The sequence below is a fragment of the Dipodomys merriami genome, unplaced genomic scaffold (assembly GCF_024711535.1).
Source record: "Dipodomys merriami isolate MVZ:Mamm:240054 unplaced genomic scaffold, mDipMer1.0.p SCAF_19, whole genome shotgun sequence".
NCBI classification, from domain to species: Eukaryota; Metazoa; Chordata; class Mammalia; order Rodentia; family Heteromyidae; genus Dipodomys; species Dipodomys merriami.
In genome coordinates, this window is record NW_027203270.1 from 29,903,091 (window position 1) to 29,923,804 (window position 20,714).

General features: G+C 48.7%; 2 protein-coding genes across 4 annotated transcripts; one reads left to right on the forward strand and one right to left on the reverse strand.

Annotated features, from left to right (window-relative positions):
• Positions 1 to 82: 82 nt before the first annotated feature.
• Positions 83 to 13,110, forward strand: Pnpo (pyridoxamine 5'-phosphate oxidase). 2 transcript variants are annotated; one of them, XM_070028232.1, is made up of 7 exons: positions 83 to 328; positions 1,829 to 1,953; positions 3,926 to 4,025; positions 4,860 to 4,913; positions 5,174 to 5,302; positions 6,098 to 6,168; positions 13,062 to 13,110. In XM_070028232.1, exons 1-7 carry the CDS (start codon positions 191 to 193, stop codon positions 13,093 to 13,095), a joined length of 651 nt encoding a protein of 216 aa, XP_069884333.1. In that variant the 5' UTR covers positions 83 to 190; the 3' UTR covers positions 13,096 to 13,110. The 2 variants fall into 2 exon arrangements, with proteins under 2 accessions (XP_069884333.1, XP_069884332.1); XM_070028231.1 differs by lacking the exon at positions 13,062 to 13,110 and adding an exon at positions 6,326 to 8,172.
• On the reverse strand, positions 10,714 to 19,752 carry Prr15l (proline rich 15 like). Of its 2 annotated transcripts, none has more exons than XM_070028235.1 (2): positions 19,542 to 19,752; positions 10,714 to 11,890 (listed from the first exon to the last, which is right to left on the reverse strand). In XM_070028235.1, exon 2 carries the CDS (start codon positions 11,860 to 11,862, stop codon positions 11,560 to 11,562), a length of 303 nt encoding a protein of 100 aa, XP_069884336.1. In that variant the 5' UTR covers positions 11,863 to 11,890; positions 19,542 to 19,752; the 3' UTR covers positions 10,714 to 11,559. The 2 variants fall into 2 exon arrangements, with proteins under 2 accessions (XP_069884336.1, XP_069884334.1); XM_070028233.1 differs by having other exon boundaries at positions 10,714 to 11,893; positions 19,542 to 19,751.
• Between the last annotated feature and the right edge of the window lie 962 nt (positions 19,753 to 20,714).

A 20,714-nucleotide genomic window follows, 5' to 3' on the forward strand; every position in this document is an offset into this window, starting at 1 on the left:
TCTCTGTGTCTAGCTCCCGCCTCCGATCCTGGAAAATCCCATTGGCTGTTCCTGGACCCATTGGCTTCAAGGACTTAGAACTTGTTAGTTTGGTTGGGCCACTAGCAAATCCTTCCCCGTGAGAAATTGGTTCCGAACGCCGTCGAACCCCAGCGCCTGGCGAGTCCAGGTCACGTGGACAGCGGCCCCCATGACGTGCAGGCTTCGGGGCGTCACGGTGACGTTCGGAAGACCTGCCAGGTGGCTGGGCTACCTCCGTCATCCGTGCTGTCGCGGCGCAGCCATGGACCTGGGGCCGATGCGCAAGAATTACCGCGGGGACCAAGAGGTGCGGCCACCGCCGCGGGGACTCCGGCCCGGGCGCGGGGAGAAGGTCCCAGAGCCATCTGCGGAGGGAGGGGGTAGAGACGCCCTCTCAAGGGGCCACCCGTGAAACCAGAGGGTTTAGGGGTCACCCCAGTGGGAGACGTGGGGGAGAGGGGTGCTGGCTCCTCCAGCCGGGAGGAGTTTAGAGGAGATGTGGGTGGAGGCAGCGTGTTGTCCTTGTAAGAGGCACACGAACTGTGGGTTGGAATCCAGCCATTTACTGAATGTACCTCCTTTGGAGTTGACTTATCCTTTGTGGGCCTCAGTTTCTCACTTATATAGTGATAGCAACAACCTCACAAGGCAGCTACGGGCATAGGCATCTGTGAAAAGGCTAAAACAATGTGTGTGTGGGGGGGGGAACAGCTTATAAAATGACAAGTAAGGATTGGGGGTGTAGTTTAAGCATGATGCCCTGAGTTCTAGCCCTAGCATTGGGAAAACAAAAAAGACAAAAAAAAAAAACAAAAAACCTTGGAGTCAGTTTACGGGCTTTTGCCTATAATTCCAGCTACTCGGGAGACTGATCTGAGGCTAGCCAGAGCCGAGAAAACTAAAAGACTCATCGTCTCTAGGCAGCTAAAGCCTCCATTTCTGGCTTTTAGCTGGTTAATCAGAGATAAGAGTGGCCAAGCCGGCAGCTGCTCACGCCTGTAATATTAGCTACAGATCTCAGGATCACAGTATCTATCTCCAGTTAACCACTCAAAAACCATAAGTGGTTCTGTGGCTCAAGTGGTAAAGCACTGTCCTTGAGCCCAGAGGCCCAGAGACAGTGTCCAGGCCCTCAGTTTAAGCCTCACAACCGACCAAAAAAGTAGCAAAGTGCTAGCCTTGAGCAAAAAACACTAAGGGAGAGCACCAGGCCCCAAATTCAAGCCCCTATACTGGCACAGGATAAAATTAATATAGACTTTCATTAAATCTCAGGCCAACTACATGAGAAATCGTGGGATGGAGCTTTTATCAGGTCACTCTCCACAATTCATGCCTTACTAGCTCTGGGACCCAGGAAATTATTCAGTCCTTTTTTTGTGGGTCATGGCACTTGAACTCTGGACTTGGGCACTGTCCCTCAGCTCTTCAGCTCAAGGTGAGCGCTCTACCACTTGAGTCACAGCACCACTTCCGGTTTTCTAGTGGCTTATTGGAGATAAGAGTCTCATGGACTTTCCTGCCTGGGGCTGGCTTTGAACTGTGATCCTCAGATCTCAGCCTCCTGAGTAGCTAGGATTACAGGCGTGAGCCACTGGCTCCCGGCTAGTTATTGGTCTTTTTATGCCTGTTTCTGGACCTCTAAGATGGCACAGAATCTAATTCCTAGGTACTGCTTTTTTTTTTTTTAAATCATGGAAACATTGTATAATGAGGACTAAAGGAGCAAATATTTGGAAAGTGCTTTCTTTGATCAGTGCAAAAAAAATCGATGTGTTTATTAAATGGAATAAAATTCCTTTCTCAGGCATTTGAGGAGACTCATCTGACTTCTCTGGACCCCATGAAGCAGTTTGCTTCCTGGTTTGAAGAAGCTGTTCAGTGTCCTGACATAGGGGAAGCCAACGCCATGTGTCTGGCTACTTGTACCAGGTGGGCATGGCCATGGGCCCCATCTGTAGGTGGGTACCAATGAATTCTCAAACTTAGAGCTCTCAACTCACTGCATGTCAACTCCATGATTCCAGCACTGTTATTAAAATGTATGGCTTTGGGCAAGTCATTTCTCTGGACCTCAGTCAACCAATCCTCACTAGTAAACCAAACACCAGACCACTAAATCCCTTTCAATGGTAAACCGCACAGCTTTGCATCTCTCTCCCTAGCATACCCAATCACAACCCTTTGTCTCCATCTGCCCTTCAAGAGCTACATTTTGACTGGGCATTGGTGGCTCACACCTGTAATCCTAGCTACTCAGGAGGCTGAGATATGAAGATTGTGGTTTGAAGCCAGCCCATACAGGAAAGTCCATTAGATTCTTATCTCTAATTAACCACCAGAAAAGCCAGAAATAGAGATGTGGTTTAAGTGGTAGAGCCCTAACGTTGAGCTTAAAAAATAAAAGAGTTGGGCTGAGGATGTGGCTTAGTGGTAGAGTGTTTGCCTAGCATGCATGAAACCCTGGGTTTGATTCCTCATTATCACATAAACAGAAAAAGCCAGAAGTGGTACTGTGGCTCAAGTGGTAAAGTGCTAGCCTGGAGCAAAAGAAGCTCAAGGACAGTACCCAGGCCCTGAGTTCAAGCCCCAAGACTGGCACCAAAAAAAAAAAAAGTTACATTTCCTGGGGACCACTCTGTGAAGCTTGATCCTTTTGAACAGAGCCTAGTACTTGACTTTTATCATTTATTTGACAATCACAGAGCCTTTGAAACAGTTCTTTTTTTGGGGGTGGGGGGGTCCAGTCGTGGGGCCTGAACTCTGGGCCTGGGCGCTGTCCCTCAGCTCTTCAGCTCAAGGCTAGCACTCTACCACTTGAGCCACAGCAACACTTCCGGCTTTTTTCTTTTTGCTTATGTGGTGCTGAGGAATCGAACCCAGGGCCTCAGGCATGCAAGGCAAGCGCTCTACCACTGAGCCACCTTCCCAGCCCCGAAACAATTCTTATACTAACCTTTTATTCAGCTCTTCTTGTCTCCCCTCATTAGAGTACAAGGCTTGAAGGCAGGGCTCTTGTGTAAGTCCCCACAGTATCTCCCAGAATTCTGGGAAGAAGACCTGCTATAGCAGTCCTTTTTTGTGATCCTTAGCATTGGCTGATTACTTCATTGTTGATCCTACTCTTAGGACCTTGTTTGTTAGGACTACCATAGCAAAGTCTGATAATACAGACTGAGTGGCTTAAGTTTATTCTGCACAGCTCTGAGGGCTGGAAGTCCAAGATCAATGTTCTGTCAGGGATGGTGTTTGGTGAGACCTCTTTAGACAAACCATGGTTTTATTTTGCTGTGCCCTTGCCTGGCCTTTCTTCTTTGTGTAGAGATAGAGAGACAGCATTCTATGGTGGCTCTTTTTTCTTAGAAGGACACCAGTCCTATTGTATTTAGAACTCCTTCCCTCTGACCTCATTTACCTTTAATTACTCCCTTTCAAAAGGCCCTATCTGGGCCTGGGAAGGTGGCTCAGTGATAGAGTGCTTGCCTTGTATACATGAGGCCCTGGGTTCAATTCCTCAGCACCACATAAGCAGAAAAAGCCAGAAGTGGCGCTGTGGCTCAAGTAGTAGGGGACTAGCTTTGAGCTGAAGAGCTGAGGGACAGCGCCCAGGCCCAGAGTTCAGGCCCCCCCAGGACAAAAAACAAAAAGGCCCTATCTGCAGATCCAGTCACATGGGGGAGAGGGAGGTTAAACCAGCATATGGATTTTAGGGGGACACAGTTCAGTCCATAGCAGGGTCTCAGGCAAACATGTCCTACTGCACCTCTAGGACAAGTCGTGGGAGTGGCAGCCTGAGAGCTGGCGAAAGGGCACAGCTGGAGGGCTTGCTCAGACATCTTATGGGAGGGAGACAAGTAAGGACATTGAAATGGGCTGATTCCATTGCTCTTCTGTATGTCCCTAGAGATGGAAAACCCTCTGCCCGCATGTTGCTGTTGAAGGGCTTTGGCAAGGATGGCTTTCGTTTCTTCACTAACTATGAGAGTCGGAAGGGAAAAGAGTTGGTGAGAGTTCAGCGTAAATCTTCCACACGTGGGCTGGGCCCAGCTCCACCCTTGCCTGCATGACCTTCTCATGTCTCCTTCCTAGTCTCCTTCCTATCCACTTTCCTCTCTGCTCCGCTCCCCCTGCCCCTGGGCCTTTGCACTTGCCATTGCTTTCTTTGCCTTGGTGAATGAACCATCCCCACTCCTATAATCTGATAGATTCCTGATTAACTCTTGTTGTCTCCTCCGCAAAGCCTTCCAGGACTGAGCCTCCCTTTAGTGCTGTTTGCTGTCATTTCAACTTGCAACGTTTCCATCTGCCTTTTTGGTCCCCTGGTTTATGACTGCATTTGTTTTACAGTGATTATGTGATTGATATTTGTCTCTTCTGCTATATAGTAAGCTTTGAAGGAGTAGAGACTATCTTTTTCACTTACTTTATCCTTGGTACCTTTCCTACTATTAGATAGAGAGGGAATTTATATGCATTCTATGAATGGATTCAAAATGAGTAGCCCTCCCTTAATCCATGCCAGCCACATGTACGTTTCTCAAAAATCTATGGGTGAGCTGGACACTGGTTGCTCATGCCGATAATCCTAGCTAGTAAAAAGCCTGAGATCTGAGGATACCGGTTTGAAGCCAGCCTGGGCAGAAAATTCTGAGAGACTTCTCTCTAGTTATTCTACAGAAAGCTGGAAGGCGAGGTGTAGCTCAAGTGGTAAACAGTATATCACAATGAATATATCTGCTGAGGGCCTGAGTCTTGCAGATCTCCTGCCTGCCTTGTGTGGACCAGACACATCCTCTTCCAGCCCTGATTGCTGCCTACGGATTCTCTTTCATTTCCAGGACTCTAATCCCTTTGCCTCTCTTGTCTTCTACTGGGAGCCCCTGAACCGGCAGGTGAGTGATTATTCCCAGGACACCTTGGGGTGGGCTGGGTTGGCAGGGGTGAGTTTATGGGCCAGGCTTGGGAAGGTATCCATACTGGGTATGCATCCTGTCCAGGCCTCAGTACTCCACCTGCCATATAACTCTCAGTTGGGCTAATTGGAGCTGGGATTGGTGGGGCAGCCAACAGAGAGAACAGAGAGCAGGCCTGTGCTGATAGCAAGGGCTGGTGACAGCATTGGGCGTCGCTCAGCTGGATCGTCCCTGGGCAGGTTCGTGTGGAAGGGCCTGTGAAGAAGCTGCCTGAGGATGAGGCCAAGGGCTACTTCCATTCCCGCCCCAAGAGCAGCCAGATCGGGGCTGTGGTCAGCCGCCAGAGTTCTGTGATCCCTGATCGGGAGGTGAGTGGGCTTTGGTGTAGTCCTCTAGGTGATAAGGACCTAGACTCATCCCCAGAGGCTGTCTGCAGGAATGCCAGGGCCTTCGTGCTCTGGCAAAGAGAAGAGAATGATGATCTCCCTGGGGGAGGACAGGAAGTGGGGGAAAAGACCTCCTTTGTCTGGTCCTCCTGTTGACTGTGTTCCAGTCTACATGGCCCAGTACACGGCCCAGAGCACATATGTGTGTGTTTGTATGCACGTGTGTGCATGTGGTTGTGGTTGTTGTGCCTATACTCGGGCTTGAACTCAGGGTTTGGGGGACTGTCCCTTAGCTTTTTCACTCAGAGTTGGCACTCTATCATCCACCTTTTTGATGGTTAATTAGATATAAGAGTCTCTTGGCACTGGTGGCTCTCATCTGTAATTCTAGCTACTCAGGAGGCTGAAATCTAAGGATCACAATTCAAAGCCAGCCCCAGGCAGGAAAAGTCCACCAGACTCTTACCTCCAATTAACTACTAGAAAACCAGAAGTAGTGCTGTGGCTCAAGTGGTAGAGCACTAGCCTTGAGCAAAAGAGCTCAGGGATAGCCCTTAGGCCTTGAGTTTAAGCTCCACAAAGGGGAAAGGGGGGATCTCATGGACTTTGCTGCCTTGTCTGGCTTTGAACCTGGATCCTCAGATTTCAGCCTCCTGAGTCACTAGGATTATAGATGTGAGACACTGGTGCTCAGCTTGTAAGAACATGTAATACATGGTTAAGCCCTTAAATGAATCATTACCTGTGTCTAGTCTTCCCTTCGCTCCTCCTTAACAGTATCTGAGAAAGAAAAATGAAGAGCTGAAGCAGCTTTACCAGGAACAAGAGGTACCTAAGCCAAAATATTGGTGAGTGATGGCTGGTTCTTATTCTGAAAGGGACGTCAGGATTACAAATCCCCTCTGGGCAGGCCTCCCCAGATGCACCCCAGTAGCTTCCTTCACAAACCTGGGATGAGGGATTAAAGAATGAAGGGAGACAGTATATCTCTACTTCTCCTTGTAGGGGTGGCTATATCCTATACCCTCAGGTGATAGAATTCTGGCAAGGCCAAACAAACCGCCTGCATGACCGAATTGTCTTCCGGCGTGGCCTCCCGGCTAGAGATTCCTCTTTGGGGCCCATGACTCACCGTGGTGAAGAAGACTGGCTCTATGAAAGACTTGCACCTTGATTCTGAAGAGGCAAGGTGTTAAGAGAGTGCGTGGGACTGTGTGACATCGAAGAGATTTCAAACGAGATCCTCTTAGGAACTGCCTAAGAGCAAAGGAGCTGTTCGGTAGTGAGTGTTCAGCCACCATCAGTATTCAGTCTCAGCTAATCAGGAATTTTGCAGATGAGGCTCACATCATGGCTGCTATCTATAAGCCAGGAAGATTTTAATCCAACTCCTGTTCGTGTTCTTAGTGGAAATTTTATGTGTGAGTGTATATACAAATACATGTATTTTATCATTCAAATATAAAATGAAATCATAAGCCAGGTGCTGGTGGTTCATGCCTGTAATGCTAGCTAATCAGGAGGCTGAGATCTCACAGGCAAGCCTGTGAGATTTTTACTTCAATTAACTACCAAAAAACTGGAGCATGAAAAGCTCAGGGACAGTGCACAAGCCTTGAGTTCAAGCCCCAAGACCAGCACCAAAAAATAATTAAATTAAAGAAATTGGTAGTTCAGACCAGGAGATTTCCTGATGTAGATCACTAGACTTCACACACTGGAATTACCAATGATTAGCTGACCTGAGTGCAGCTTTGGTATTCAGACCTTAAAAGACACCCCTACCCAGGAAATCTGTGCAACCAAGATCAAGACTTTCTGATCTAGAATCTTTGCTACTTGTCTTTGGCCTAGCCGGTGTTACTTGGGGAGTCTGTTAAAGATGCAGATCCATCCAGGTGTAGGTGGCTCACGCCTATAATCCTAGCTACTCAGAAGGCTGAGATCTGAGGGTCACAGTTTCATTTGAAGCCATTCCAGGTTGACAAGTCCAGAGAGAGAACTCCAAGAGACTCTGATCTCCAAATAATCATCTAAAAGCCAGAAGTAAAAATGTGACTCAAGTGGTAGAGCATCAACCCTAGGGAAAAAGCTGAGCAAGTGAGAGGCCTAAAGTTCAGGTCCGCTCTACTGGCGTACACACACACACACGCACGCACGCACGCACGCACGCACGCACGCACATCTTTGGGACTACCCCAAACTACTGAATCCATGTCTGCATTTTTATTTGACCCCTCAAGACTAGACTGTCTTCAACTTCTAAATCAACCCCACCTCCTACTCTCAGCATGTAACCCTTTGAGTCTATGTCTGTGCTGGATTGCACTGGCTTTCTCCCTACACAGTCCTGATCAGAGATGGGGTCAGCTGATTGCTGGTTGCAGATGAACAAGTAGCCTACTGACCGTGGAACAGAGCCAGGCTGGACAATATTTGCTGTGACTCAGCCAGAAACTGAGAACTATTTGTACTGGTTGGCCTTGAACTTGTAACAGATACACTGTACTTTTGATTGTATGCGGGTGTGGGTGCTTTAGTCTTTTATTGCCAGGGGTCCTCTGAGGTCCATTCTCTCTCTGTAGACCCCCAGTTAAGCCTGAGTGGAAAGGAAAGACATCTAGCCTGTGACCCTTACCCTCCTTGCCTCTTTTCTGTTGTCGGCTATCTTGGATTGTGACTTAGGAGTCCATGGTGGGTGGATATGGAGAAGCACTGTACCCCCTGACCTGTGTCATGGTTACTGTGTGTCCTCCTCTAGCTTGGAGCCTGGTCTCAGCTGTTCCTTTGCAGTTCTCTGTCCCTCATTCACCATTCCACGTGTGTAATAAAAACCTGTCATCCATGTGTGATATTAATGTCTGACATGGTCTGGTTTTCCTGCCCCACCTGAGGAGGGAGGGGAGCTCAGAATGTCTGGGACTTTTTTCCTCACTGCTCACCATGCAGACGGGGTGTCCAGCAGGGGGAGCTCACCGCCCAGGGTCAGCCTTTTCTGGGCAGTATAGGCCAGTTCCAGCTGGCCTCCCCTGCCTCCCCCTTCCTCCTCTTGGGTTGTGGCCCAGTGAAACTGTGGTTGATAACCCATAGCCTCTCGCGGCTCCTGCACATATTTACGCTCTTGGTGGTTTCTCCTCCTCCTCCTCTTCCTCCTCCTCCCTCCTCCTCCTCCTCTCCTGTAAACTCGTAGCTGCCTTGCTCTGAATTCCCTGAGCTGCCAGATTGTGCCCCAGCCCGCCTGCCCACCCTCCAGCTTACAGGTGTGTGTGCAGTTTCCTTGGAGAAAGATTTAAAACAAAACAAAACCGGAATTGCTTTGGGACTGTGGTGCACAGGATTGCCCTGTGAAGGGCAGAGGAGCCCTTGGACTCAGAGGAGGTGGCAAGGCAGTGCCAGTATTAGGTAGACTACGGGGTGGTGTCCAGGCCAACTTTCACCCTCTGGCGTGGGAGGTCTCTGCTGTGTACACCTAGGGATCACAGCCTCGAGGCTAGTTGACTTTCTGCCCTTGTCTCTGAGCTGTAGAAACCCCCTTGGGGTGAGGCTCATTTCCCAGGAATCAGGCCCAGATAGGACCTTCTTATCTCTACTCCCCTTGTCCCAGGTGACTGACCCATTCCCTTCTTTCTGAGCCTCAACTTCCCACACTTCCAGCAAGTGTGATTAGAGGAGGAGGTATTGGGGGGCCTGAAAGGGGGCGGGGTCACATGCCCAGACCAGCTCCAACTTTAACCCAGCTCTGTTACTGCCAGCACCTGATCTAAAGTGTCTGGTCCAACCTCCCTCCGCCTCAGCTAACATGTCTGGAAATTGAGGAAAATGGCAACACCTGACTGACGAAAGGATTAAATGAGAAACCTTGTGGCAGGCTTGCGCTCAGCCCTGTTTAATGGAGTTAATAGTGGGCGGGGCTTCAAATTTGGGGACAGAATGATGAGATCTCCACGTGAGGCTTTACTGATAGAATTATTAGTGAGACCCTAGAAAGTTCTGTGTAATAGAAAGAGGATAAAGAGGCTTGGCGGAAGGCAGATCCCTCAGCTTTTGGTCCCTCCAACCTCTGGTCTGTTTCTTTCCTACACAGAGTTCCCCTGGCCTAGACAAGTCAACCAACAAAGGCCCCCTTGTGCAGATGTTTGTTTTGGCAATGGACTTCCCCAGGAGCAGCTAGCTCCCCAGGGTGGGGGCCCAGCAGCCTGCAGGACCACATTGTTTCGGGACTACCTCGGTTTCTCCCCATTTCTCCCCTGAACTCCAGAGATTTTGCCAATTAATTTTTTTTCAGACCTTCTTGTGGTTTAAGGATGAGCCAGGTCTGACGTTAGAGGGAGGGAGTTCTCACCTTATTAGTAGACTGAAGCTGTGGCTATGGTCGCATTCCATAATAAATGAAAACCGATTTTTAATTGAGCACTGGCTATGAGAAGAACTTATGGGACATTACATATAGACCACTTCCTGCAAGATAGAGCTCACTACAGCCTCCTTCCTGGGAAGGGGGAACTGAGGGTTGGAGGACTCTTCTTCCTAGCCTATCTCCATCCCCTCTCTCCTCTCCATTTCTTTCTTTGGAGACAAGGTTTCCAGGATCTCACCATTCTTTAGCCTCATCCTTCCCAGGACTGGGATTGCAAGCATGCACCACCATGCCCCGCTTCAGAGTAGTCATAATATTTTTTATTATTTTATTTTTGTTTATTTTATTTATTTATTTTGGTCAGTCATGGGGCTTAAACTTGGGGCTTGGGCATTGTCCCTGAGCTCTTTTGCTCAAGGCTAGCACTCTACTACTTTGAGCCACCGTGCCACTTCTGGTTTTCTGGTGGTTCATTGGATATGAGTCTCACAGACTTTCCTATCCAGGCTGGCTTTGAACTCGATCCTCAGATCTCAGCCTCCTGAGTAGCTAGGATTACAGACAGACATGAGCCTCCAGTGCCCTGTCAGAGTAGTCTTTTTTTTTTTTTTTCTTTTAATTTGTTGTGGTTCTGGGGTTTGAACTCAGGACTTCATGCTTTGCTGGGCAGGAAATCTATCACTAGTTTCAGGCTAGGCTTAAAAATATGTCCCCAAGGCTGTCTAACTTCTAAAGGATGAAGCCAGAATTTGCATCCTAATCCCAAACCAAATCACTGAGACTTTATCGTCAGTTGCCAAAGCTTTCTCTCGCTTGGATCCCCTGATGGATTCTATTGCCCTGAAGGAACTGGCCACTAAGCTGTAACTGGCTCTTCTGTCCCTCGTCATACCAAGCCCAGGTTGATGGTGGAGTCAGCGACCCAGCTCCGACATGGTCCCACTGGAACCCTTCCTGAACTTTGAAGGAAGAGTATGAACACAAAGACCCACTTCACTACTTGGAGAGAGACACAGACACGGCCATCAGTGCAAGATGAGAGTGTAGATTACAAGCATCGTTTATTATAAAGAAAAACCTACAGTTACTTTTTGAACAAAAGTTCAAGGCTCCAGGATTCACTCTGGAGCTGATCTGTCTTAAATACTACAGGGAGAAGGAAGAGGGCAAAACTGGCTGTGTTTACTTCTTGCCAGAGTCCCCTCCCCCCCTTGTCCCTGGGGGGTGGGGGGAAGGACACCTTTAAGAGAGTGACTCTGGCAGGGAACCTTGGGGAGTTTCTGGTCAGGCCTGCAGCAGCCCCAGGATGAGTCCCGAGTCCTCTGCCCCTCCATACCTGGGGCAAAGTTCCAGGAAGTTTACCCCTTCTGTGAAGAGGTGAACTCAAGTTCAACGTCTTTGCCTCTGGCACCAAGGAAACCGCCCTCATCACGTGGCTTCTAGAAAATGTGCTCCTCTAGGATTGGTCCAGGGAGCAGTCACAGGTAGAGAAAGTGAAGTATCTAAGCAGCAATTCAAACTCACCCTTGACCCTGTGCCCAGGGAGAAGGTGGAGTCCTTCTTGGCACCCTCTCTCTCCACTTCCCGCCAGGCCCCCTTCCTGCCCAGGCCCTGCCTCTCTCTCTCTTTCTCCTGGAACTGGAGAGGGTTTTGTATTGTGGTTAGGGGAAAGGGGGAGGAACCTGGGATTGCCCAGGCCTTAACACAAAGCAGAGGCACATACATACAAACCTAAGAACAAGACATTTCCTGGCCAGCAGGCAACAACAACCTTCCCATGACTTTATCTAGGACCAAAGCGGGGGCCAGTGTGGTGAGCTTCTGTCTCAGGCCGGGCTGGTGACAGGAGGTTGGGAGGTGCGAGCATCCTCCTGGGCCCCCTTTACTGTCCTTTATCCTCTCGATCATCAAAGAGGCTGGGGTTCTCTGCCAGCATTGCGCGGACTTTTTTCTTCTCCTTGAAGCGGCCTGAATTAGAGACTTTCACGTGCTTGCCTTTTGTGTTCTTGTCCACAATCTTCTCCAAGCGGGTGTTAAAGTCACTGGTGGGGCTTCCAGCCTCAGGCCGTGGGGCCTCTGCGCCTCCCTCTGTTTGGGCATAGGTGTCAGGGATCTCGTAGAGCACCTTGGGAGTGGATTTCTTTTTCCGGAGGAAGGTCAATTTCCACCACCCAACTTCAGTCATGCTGTTTCCTGAGCTGAGGCTGGGCTTCCTGCTGCGGGGAGACAGGTCAGTGGGCAAAGCTGGTGAGCACCTTGGACCAGCCCTCTTGAGGCTCATTTATAATCACAGGCTAAGCCAGGCAATGGTGACTCATGCCTGTAATCCTAGCTACTCAGGAGGCTGAGATCTGAGGATCACATTTCAAAGCCAGCCTGGGCAAGAAAGCTGGTGAAACTCTTGTCTCCAATAAACCGCCAGAAAACTGGCAGTGGCGCTGTGGCTCAAGTGATAGAGCTCTAGCCTTGAGCTGAAGAGCTGAGGGACAGTACCCAGGCCCAGAGTTCAAGCCCCATGACCGACCAAAAAAAAAAAAAAAAAGGCAGCAAAAGCAAGAAAGTCTATGAGACTCAAGACATTCCCAATGAAGAAGCAAAAAGCCGGAAGTGGAGGTGTGGCTCCAATGTTAGAGTGTTAGCCTTGAGTGAAAGAAAGCTAAAGGACAGCACCTAGGCCTTGAGTTCAAGCCCTACTACAGGCAGAGTTGAAGGAAGGGCAGAATAAACCTTATGTTCAGGATTCAGGTGAGGCGTGTGATACAGTGCTTCCAGAGGCTCTGGGAAAGGGCTGTCAAAGTGAATATCAACAGAGAAGCTGCTGAGTCAGGCAGAGGGACTGTGTGATGAGCATATCCCATTCCCCTGCAGAGCTATAGGGAGCTTTGGGATGATCCAAGACCCTCTGAGATAGTCTATATCTTTCCAGGTCACCTAGCAACCAGGGCTTTGATAAGCCCCTCCCACTGCTATCTGGGATGGGCAAACTGTTGGCTGTTCATACAGACAGAAACACCTACTGCATATTTACAAAATTAAACAGAGCCTGGACTAGTGGCCCAGAGCATTGGGGAGCCTGAAGCGGGAGGATCACAAGTGTGAGGCCAGAAAAAGTTAAATACAACTTGTGATATTCCAAGCTATTTGGAATTTCCAGCAATGACCCACAGGACTGAGTGGTGTGGAACATTTGCTTAGAGGGAGAGCTGGGAAGTCCTGGGTCTTGTCTAGCCTCCTGATGCTCATTTTCCTTATCCATCCCATCTAACCTTGACATTGAGCTCTACCATTGGTACCTGCTCATAGAGGTTGACATGTTTTGCAAAGTAAAATTTAAAATAATGGCAATAATTATTAAGTAAGTAATGACTCCCTTTCCCTACCAAGCTGCCACAAGGATAAGAGTCTGAAGAGGAACTGATGGTCTGGAAGGCAGGTGGAGCCCGGATGCATAGCTGAGGTGAGCATCACAGATAGCACCTTCCATGACATGGGCACACAATGCAGTGGTACCCTGACATGCGCTGCTTCACCTCCTTGTCCAACAGGCCTCACCTTTCGCTCATTTTCACAAAGATGTTTATGAGCAAATAGGAGTTCTGAGAGGGGTCGTTGGCATCTGAGTATATATGAGCTAGGCAGGGGACAGCAAACTAGAGAATTAAGATTGTTAAGGGAGCAGAGTGACAATAAGTAAAAGTATTTCTGGCTGGGCACTGGTGGTTCACACCTATAATCCTAGCTACTCAGGAGGCTGAGATCTGAGGATCACAGTTCAAAGCCAGCCTGGGCAGGAAAGTCTGTGAAACTCTTATCTCTAGTATACCACCAGAAGACTGGAAGTGGAGCTGTGGTTCATGTGGTAGAGCGCTAGCCTTGAGTATTTCTGGGGGCTGGGAAGGTGGCTTAGTGGAAGAGTACTTGCCTAGCATGCCTGAAGCCCTGGGTTTGATTCCTCAGCACCACATAAACAGAAAAGGCCAGAAGTGGCACTGTGGCTCAAGTGGTAGAGTACTAGCCTTGAGCAAAAGAAGCTCAGGGAAGTGCCCAGGTCCTGAGTTCAAGCCCCAGGACTGGCAAGCCCCAGTGTTTCTAGACTCCTCCTAGGCACAAGTGTGACATATCTAGATGAGGGTGCAGAAGCCAGCAGACACCAGAAAGCTGTAGCTAGACAGGTAGCCACTCATGTAACTTTATCATCAATTTTTAAAACCTTATAAGTTGGGTGTTGTAGCTCACTCCTGTAAACCTGGTTACTTTAGACTCAGAGATTAGGTGTTTTAGAGGCCAGCACAAGTAAAATGTTTTGGAGACCCTATCTCAACAAATAAAAGCTGGAGGTGGTGTTATATTTGTACCTGTCAGCTATATAGAAAGTACAAACAGAGCCTGGCACCAGTGGCTCACTGCTGTAATCCTAGCTACTCAGGAGGCTGAGATCTGAGGATTGAGTTCAAAGACAGCCCAGGTAGGAAAGTCTGTGAGACTCTTATCTCCAATTAACCACCAGAAAACCAGAAGTAGTACTGTGGCTCAAGTGGTAGCGCACGGGCTGGGACGGTGGCTCAGTGGTAGAGTGCTTGCCTTATATGCATGAGGCCCTGCATTCAATTCCTCAGTTCCACATAAACTGAAAAAACCAGAAGTGGCGCTATGGCCCAAGTGGTAGAGTGTTAGCCTTGAGCTGAAGAGCTGAGGGACAGCACTGAGGCCCAGAATTCAGGCCTGGTACAGTAGAGTAGTAGAGCACTTGCCTTGATCTGAAATGCTGAGAAACAGCACTCAGGCCCAGAGTTCAAGCCCCACATCTGACAAAAAAAAAAAAAGTACAAATAGGAGGATCACAGTCCATGCTAAATTGAGCATATTCAAAAAATAACAAGCAAAGGGCTGGGAAGGTGGCTCAGTGGTAGAGCACTTGCCTTGCATGCTCAAGGCCCTGGGTTTGATTCCTCAGCACCACATAAGTAAAAAGCCGGAAGTGGCGCTGTGACTCAAGTGGTAGAGCACTGGCCTTGAGCTGAAGAACTGAGGGACAGCGCCCAGGCCCAGAGTTCAGGCCCCACGACTGGAACCAAAAAAAAAAAAAAAAAAACAAGCAAAAATGGCTGAAGGAATGGTTCAAGTGATAGCGCACCTGCCTAGCCAGCACAAGGTCCTATGCTGAAACTTCACTACTGCCAAGAAGAGGAAACAAACTGATGCTGAGTTCTCTACTTCCTGTAAGCTGTAATGTGAGTAGCTTCATCATTCCCTTTGCCACGAAGGACTGAGCCTTCTAAAACTCATGAAGACTGAAAATTTATTTCTGGAATACAAATGCCCAAATTTACCCTCAAAAGCCAAAAACTAACCGGGTGCTGGTGGCTCACATCTTTAATCCTAGCTACTCAGGAGGCTGAGATCTGAGGATAGTGGTTCAAAGCCAGCCAGAATAGGAAAGCCCACGAGATTCATATCTCCAATTAACCACCAAAAAAACAAAATAAAAAAACCAGAAGTAGAGCTGTGGCTCAAAGTGGTAGAACAGTAGCCTTGAGCAGAAAAGTTCACGAACAGTACCCAAGCCCGGAGTTCAAGCCCCAAGGTGGACTTAAAAAAAAGCCAAACTGTTCAGAAGGTTTCATAGCTCCAAGGCTTATACTGTGCTTATACTCCAAGGCTTATACTTTAAGTCCTTGGAGAAGCTTAAGTTGCCAGCCGGTGACACTTCACCCTCAGTAACAGAGAGAACCACATGGCAACAGGGGGCATCGCTCTGTGTTCTTCCCTATGAATTTTGTTTTGAATGAGTGTAACATACCTTTCGTTTTATTGTCTTTTCCACATACTGTAGTTCTTTGGGGTTTTGGTTTGTTTGTGTGTTTTACCATTCCTGAACTCAGGGCCTGGGCACTGTCCCTGAGCTTCTTTTACTCAAGGCTAGCACTCTACCACTTTGAGCCACAGTACCACTTCCAGCCTTTTCTGTGATTAATTGGAGAAAAGAATCTCATGGACTTTCTTGCCTGGGCTGGCTTCAAACCACAGTCCTCAGATCTCAGCCTCCTGAGTAGCTACGATTACAGGCATGAGCCACTAGTGCCCTGCTATAGTTAAGACTTTTATGACACTGTTTTAAATCTTTTCATAGTTATGCTTCTGCTTCATGAATTTTCTCAAGCTGTTATTATAGTAATTCTAAATAGTAACACACACACACACACTGAATCTCACTTTTCATCCCTTAATAAAAGGAACAAAATCATTAGATGATAAACATGATCTTATTTGGAGAATTTTGACAGAAACATGTATCAATTAGAGTATGTTTTTCTCTGCATTGAAAATGTAAAGTGCTTCCTCTTTTCCCTCCAATTGGCTATTGATCTTTCAGCTCTTAGACAAGCTAAAGAATTCTTTTTTTGGGGGGGGGGGGTCAGGTCATGGGGCCTGAACTCTGGGCCTGGGCACTGTCCCTCAGCTCTTCAGCTCAAGGCTAGTGCTCTACCACTTGATCCACAGCACCACTTCCAGCTTTTTTTCTTTTTGCATATGTGGTGCTGAGGAATCGAACCCAGGGCCTCATGTATGCAAGGCAAGCACTCTACCATTGAGCCACTTTCCCAGCCCACCAAGCTAAAGAATTCTTATGATTTGCTTAAGTTCTGACTACATTCCCTTATTCAATAAAAGTAATTTTTGGGTTCTTAAAAAAATGGTACCAGTGGCTCATGATTGTAATCCTAGCAACTCAGAAGGCTAAGACCTAAGGATCATTGTTCAAAGCCAGCCTAGGCAGAAAAATCCCTGAGAGACTCTTATCTCCAATTAACCACTCAAAAACTGGTAGTGGAGCTGTGGCTCAAAGTGGAAGAGTGCTAGCCTTGAGGAAAAGAGCTCAAGGACAGTGCCCAGGCCCTGAGTTCAAGCCCCACACCAACAAAAATTTTTTTAAAAATAAGTAAGAGCTAATTTGGTGCTGTGGGCATAGCTCAGAATAGAACATTTGCTTAACATGTGCAAGGCCCTGAAGGCCCTGTGTTCAATTCTTTTTTTTTTTTTTTTTTTTTTTTTTTGTATGCGGTAGGGCCTGGGCGCTGTCCCTCAGCTCTTCAGCTCAAGGCTAGCGCTCTACCACTTGAGCCATAGTACCACTTCTGGTTTTCTGGAAGTTTATTGGAGACAAAAGTTTCACGGACTTTCCTGCCCAGGCTGGCTTTGAACTGTGATCCTCAGATCTCAGCCTCCTGAGTAGCTAGGATTACAGGTGTGAGCCACTGGTGCCTTGCTCATCACTGTTTTATGAAAAGACCAGAAAGAAATATTCCAAGTGTGTGTGTGTGTGTGTGTGTGTGTGTGTGTGTGTGTGTGTGTGTGTGTGTGTGTGTGTGTGTGTGTTGGTCGTGGGGCCTGAACTCTGGGCCTAGGTGCTGTCCCTCAGCTCTTCAGCTTAAGGCTAGTGCTCTATCACTTGAGCCACAGTGCCACTTCCAGCTTTTTCTGCTTATATGGTGCTGAGGAATCAAACCCAGGGCCTCATGCATGCAAGGCAAGCACTCTACCACTGAGCCATCTTCCCAGCCCTCCAAGTGATTATTAATGGGTAGCTTTTGTTAAAGGAATAAAGAATGCTGTTTTCTCCCCCCTGGTTTTCTGATTTCCAGACTTTCCATAATAAGTATGGATATTGGGGGGGGGGGCAGGAGAGGGGAGGATGGGAAGGGGAAACAAAGGAGGAGGCAACAATGGCTGATAAGAAATGTACTCATTACCTTGATCATGTAATTGTAACCCCTTTGTACGGTATTTTCACAATAAAAAAGTAAGAATGGATATTTTTAGGAGGCCAATGGCATTTTAGGAGTATATCAAATTCAGGAGAAATGAAAGCATGATTCTGATCTAGACTTGGAGTGCGTCACATTAACCTGGGCTGCCCCTGGCTGCTGCATCTCCGGTCCTCCATATTCAGACCTTTTTTCCTAGAACACTCAAGGAGAGGACTCCTTCCTGCTTTGTGGTCCAGGAAACAGACCCCATGTTGCCTGCTCTGTCCCTCCAACCAGACTCCAGTAACAGCAAAAGCCAAGGGGAGACCTTGTAGAGCTGGCACTTGGAGTGTGGAGGAGAGGGGGAGAGAAATACTTGCAGGCCTCTGGAGAGGTGAGGGCGCAGAGGGATAGCCTGAGAAGTTTGCTTTGGCAGCATGCCCTGCCTGGGCTTAGCACCTCCTTGCACAGAACTTGATGTTCCAAATGGGTTTCTGGAAGTTGTTGGAGGAGGGTAGGAAAGAAAGGACAGGGTACTCCCTTAGTCTGTGGGTTCTCTAGCCGCCGCTTTGACAAGGTGTCATTCCTCCCCACCCCTCAGTGCCCATCTGGAGCTACCAGATCATTGGACCAGATTGGAAGATCCAACTCCTGAACCCAGTCTAATCACTCCATTTCTAGCCTTATGCAAGAAAGTAGCTTCTGCCTTTGCCCGTTAAAATATACCTGGTTTAATGGTTGTTATATTTCAAGTTAGCTTCTGCAGGGCCTAACTGTCCTAGGAGTAAACTGTCCTAACAAGGTCACAAGGAACTTGTTAGGAAACCATAGCAACAGAAGTAGCCTTGTATCCAGCCTTGGGGCCCTTCACCAAGACAGGAAGGCAATGGTGCCCTTATGTTCTGGATCTGGGCTCTCTAGGATGCTCCCTTCTGGGTCTTTTTGTCCCTCTGTCCTGGAGGACAGCTGAGCTCCAAAGCAGGTGTTTGCCCCTTGTGGCAAGCCTAACATATGGAAATCTGAATTTGCAAAACATCTATATTAGCAGATTCGTCTGTGTTGTGTACAGTAACCCAGCTACAGGAATCTAAATAATGAGTATAAAAGCCAGTGTAAAATCTGTTCTTTTTGAAAAGGTGATATTGTTATCAAAGTTCCCAGATCTCCAAAGTGTAAAAAAAAAAATCAAGATGTCTCCTGCCATGTGTCCATGTTCAATCACAGAAGGCCAGAGGAGACTTGGAAGGGCATGGTGGGAGGTAGGGGTGGGGAGGGGGTACAAGGGGAGGGCTTGAGGTTTCACACAGATTCTACCTTTTTTGACCTGTGGTATAGGACCTACAGTCCGTTTATGCCAGGCCCTGAGTGGCCATGCTGAAGGCTGAAGGCTGGGGGCTGAGGACTTGCTCTAGAGCCATGCACTTCTGGAGTGATAGAAATCAGATCCTGAGGGTGCCAGTTTCATATCTGCTGTTTGTATAGCTTTGGGGCCCATAAAAGTCCCTAACCCATGGGGCAGCCAACCGCTACACTGTATGACCAGCACAATGGCAGGCTTTGGGTGCTCCAGGACAGACCCCCTCCTCCCCCCACCACCCAAAGTACATCTGTGAGCTGTTCTAAAGGACTCTAACCAGACAGGGCCAGGCCCCTTCTGAGCAGGGAAGTTAACCATTGACTGAGGCGGGGGGTGGTGGTGTAGGTAAGGAATCAAGTTAACTTCTGGGTCATGAGACTAAACCTGGAACCCCCTTCCTCTTCTTCTGCAGAGCCCCCTAAGGGTCCCTTGTTCACCCTGGATAAGACCGAGGTACCCTGGGTAGGAATGGGGAGATGCTTCTATCAAAAAGAAGATAAATGGTCCAGCCTGGTTGCAGGGGGGGCGGGGGTAGAAGGAGGAGGTCAAGGGGAATGAACTTGAGCTCAGTAAAAGTTAATAGTAAAACTTTCTCTGCAGAAGCTCCGTTGGAGACTGGTTTGGCCTCTAGTCCAGAGGGGATGGAGATAGTGCCTGGGTCCCCCAGCCCACTGGGCTGGTCAGCCCTGGAGGCAGAACTGCAAACCCTGATTGAGAGCCATGCCTTGGTTTTCCCACCCATCAGCCCTCTGCTTGTACCTGTAAATCCTGACTGCTCCGGGCTGGAGGCGAGACCTTCCCTAGAGAAGGAGTTGGATGTAGAAGCTGCCCTGGGAGGGTGAGACTGGGGGAGGAGAACGTGGCTCCAAGAGTGCCACGCAGGCCAGGCTCAGCCGGGAGAGGTGCGCAGAGCAGCTGCACGTCAGGTGCAGGAGAAACAGGTGCAAGAGCGGATACCTGCTCTCTGCGGCTCCCGGAGTCAAGGTGAACCTGAAACCCAGCCCCTCCCGGCTAAGTAAACAGAAGCAGAGGCCGCCTCAGCCTCATGAATATTCATCACCTCAGAAATCCAATCCCAGCGCCCTCAGTGTCCACCAGAAGCTAAGGTCCTCCTGGGACCGCCAGGCTAGAGGACCGAATCCCAAGGGAAGTCTGGGGGGCGGGGAGGGGCGGGTGTTCAAGAACACTAAAGCTTCTCTGAGTTTCCCTGTTCTCTAGTATCTGGTTGCACCCCCCCAGCCGCCATCAGCTTCCCTCTCCAATATGGACCACCCTCTGGATATTGCCCCAGGGCACAACAGGGAAAGGGTTAAGGGGTGCTGCTCCTGTAGCTGCTCCTGTGGCAGGCTGGGCATCTCCGCTCCCTTTGAACTCCCTGAATCGAAACCAATCCCTAGTTAGACAGGTTGGCAGACCGGTTCCCAGGCTGTCTGCTCCCTTGCTTCAAGTCCCAGTGCTACAACTGCAGGCACTGAGCGAAAGACCTAGTCGCCCTTCCTGGCCTGAGGAGCCCTACCCTCAAGATCTCCTGCAGGAACTAGGAACACTAACCCCTCCTGGCCTTCCCCCATCTCCAGGCCACCACAACACAAATGCCCTCACTCCCCTCTTCCTGCTTAGAGGTAGGCTTCAGAATGCAGAATTCCATATGTGGGCAGAGGAGCATTGTATTTCTTTCTGCCTAGAGTTGTATTTTTCTCGAACTTAGTCTCCTCACACCAAAATATCATCTGTCTCAATGTCTCTCCCAAACTTTCAGTAGTCCAATGAGAGGGACTTACTGGCTATGGTAAAATTGGCAGAGCCTGGGACAAACTCTCCATAAAGAGGGAGAAATGATGCCTGACCCTTGTGGCTCACATTTGAAATTCAGGAGACTGAGATCTGAGGATCGTGTTCAAAACCAGCCCTGGCAGGAAAATCCGTGAGACT

Bases quoted from the DNA above. Each gene is read 5' to 3' on its own strand.
- Pnpo (XM_070028231.1), top strand. From the start codon at position 191: ATGACGTGCAGGCTTCGGGGCGTCACGGTGACGTTCGGAAGACCTGCC. The intron at 329-1,828 runs GTGCGGCCACCG...TTCCTTTCTCAG, and splicing joins ATTACCGCGGGGACCAAGAG to GCATTTGAGGAGACTCATCT. The intron at 4,914-5,173 runs GTGAGTGATTAT...GTCCCTGGGCAG, and splicing joins GGGAGCCCCTGAACCGGCAG to GTTCGTGTGGAAGGGCCTGT.
- Prr15l (XM_070028235.1), bottom strand. From the start codon at position 11,862: ATGACTGAAGTTGGGTGGTGGAAATTGACCTTCCTCCGGAAAAAGAAA.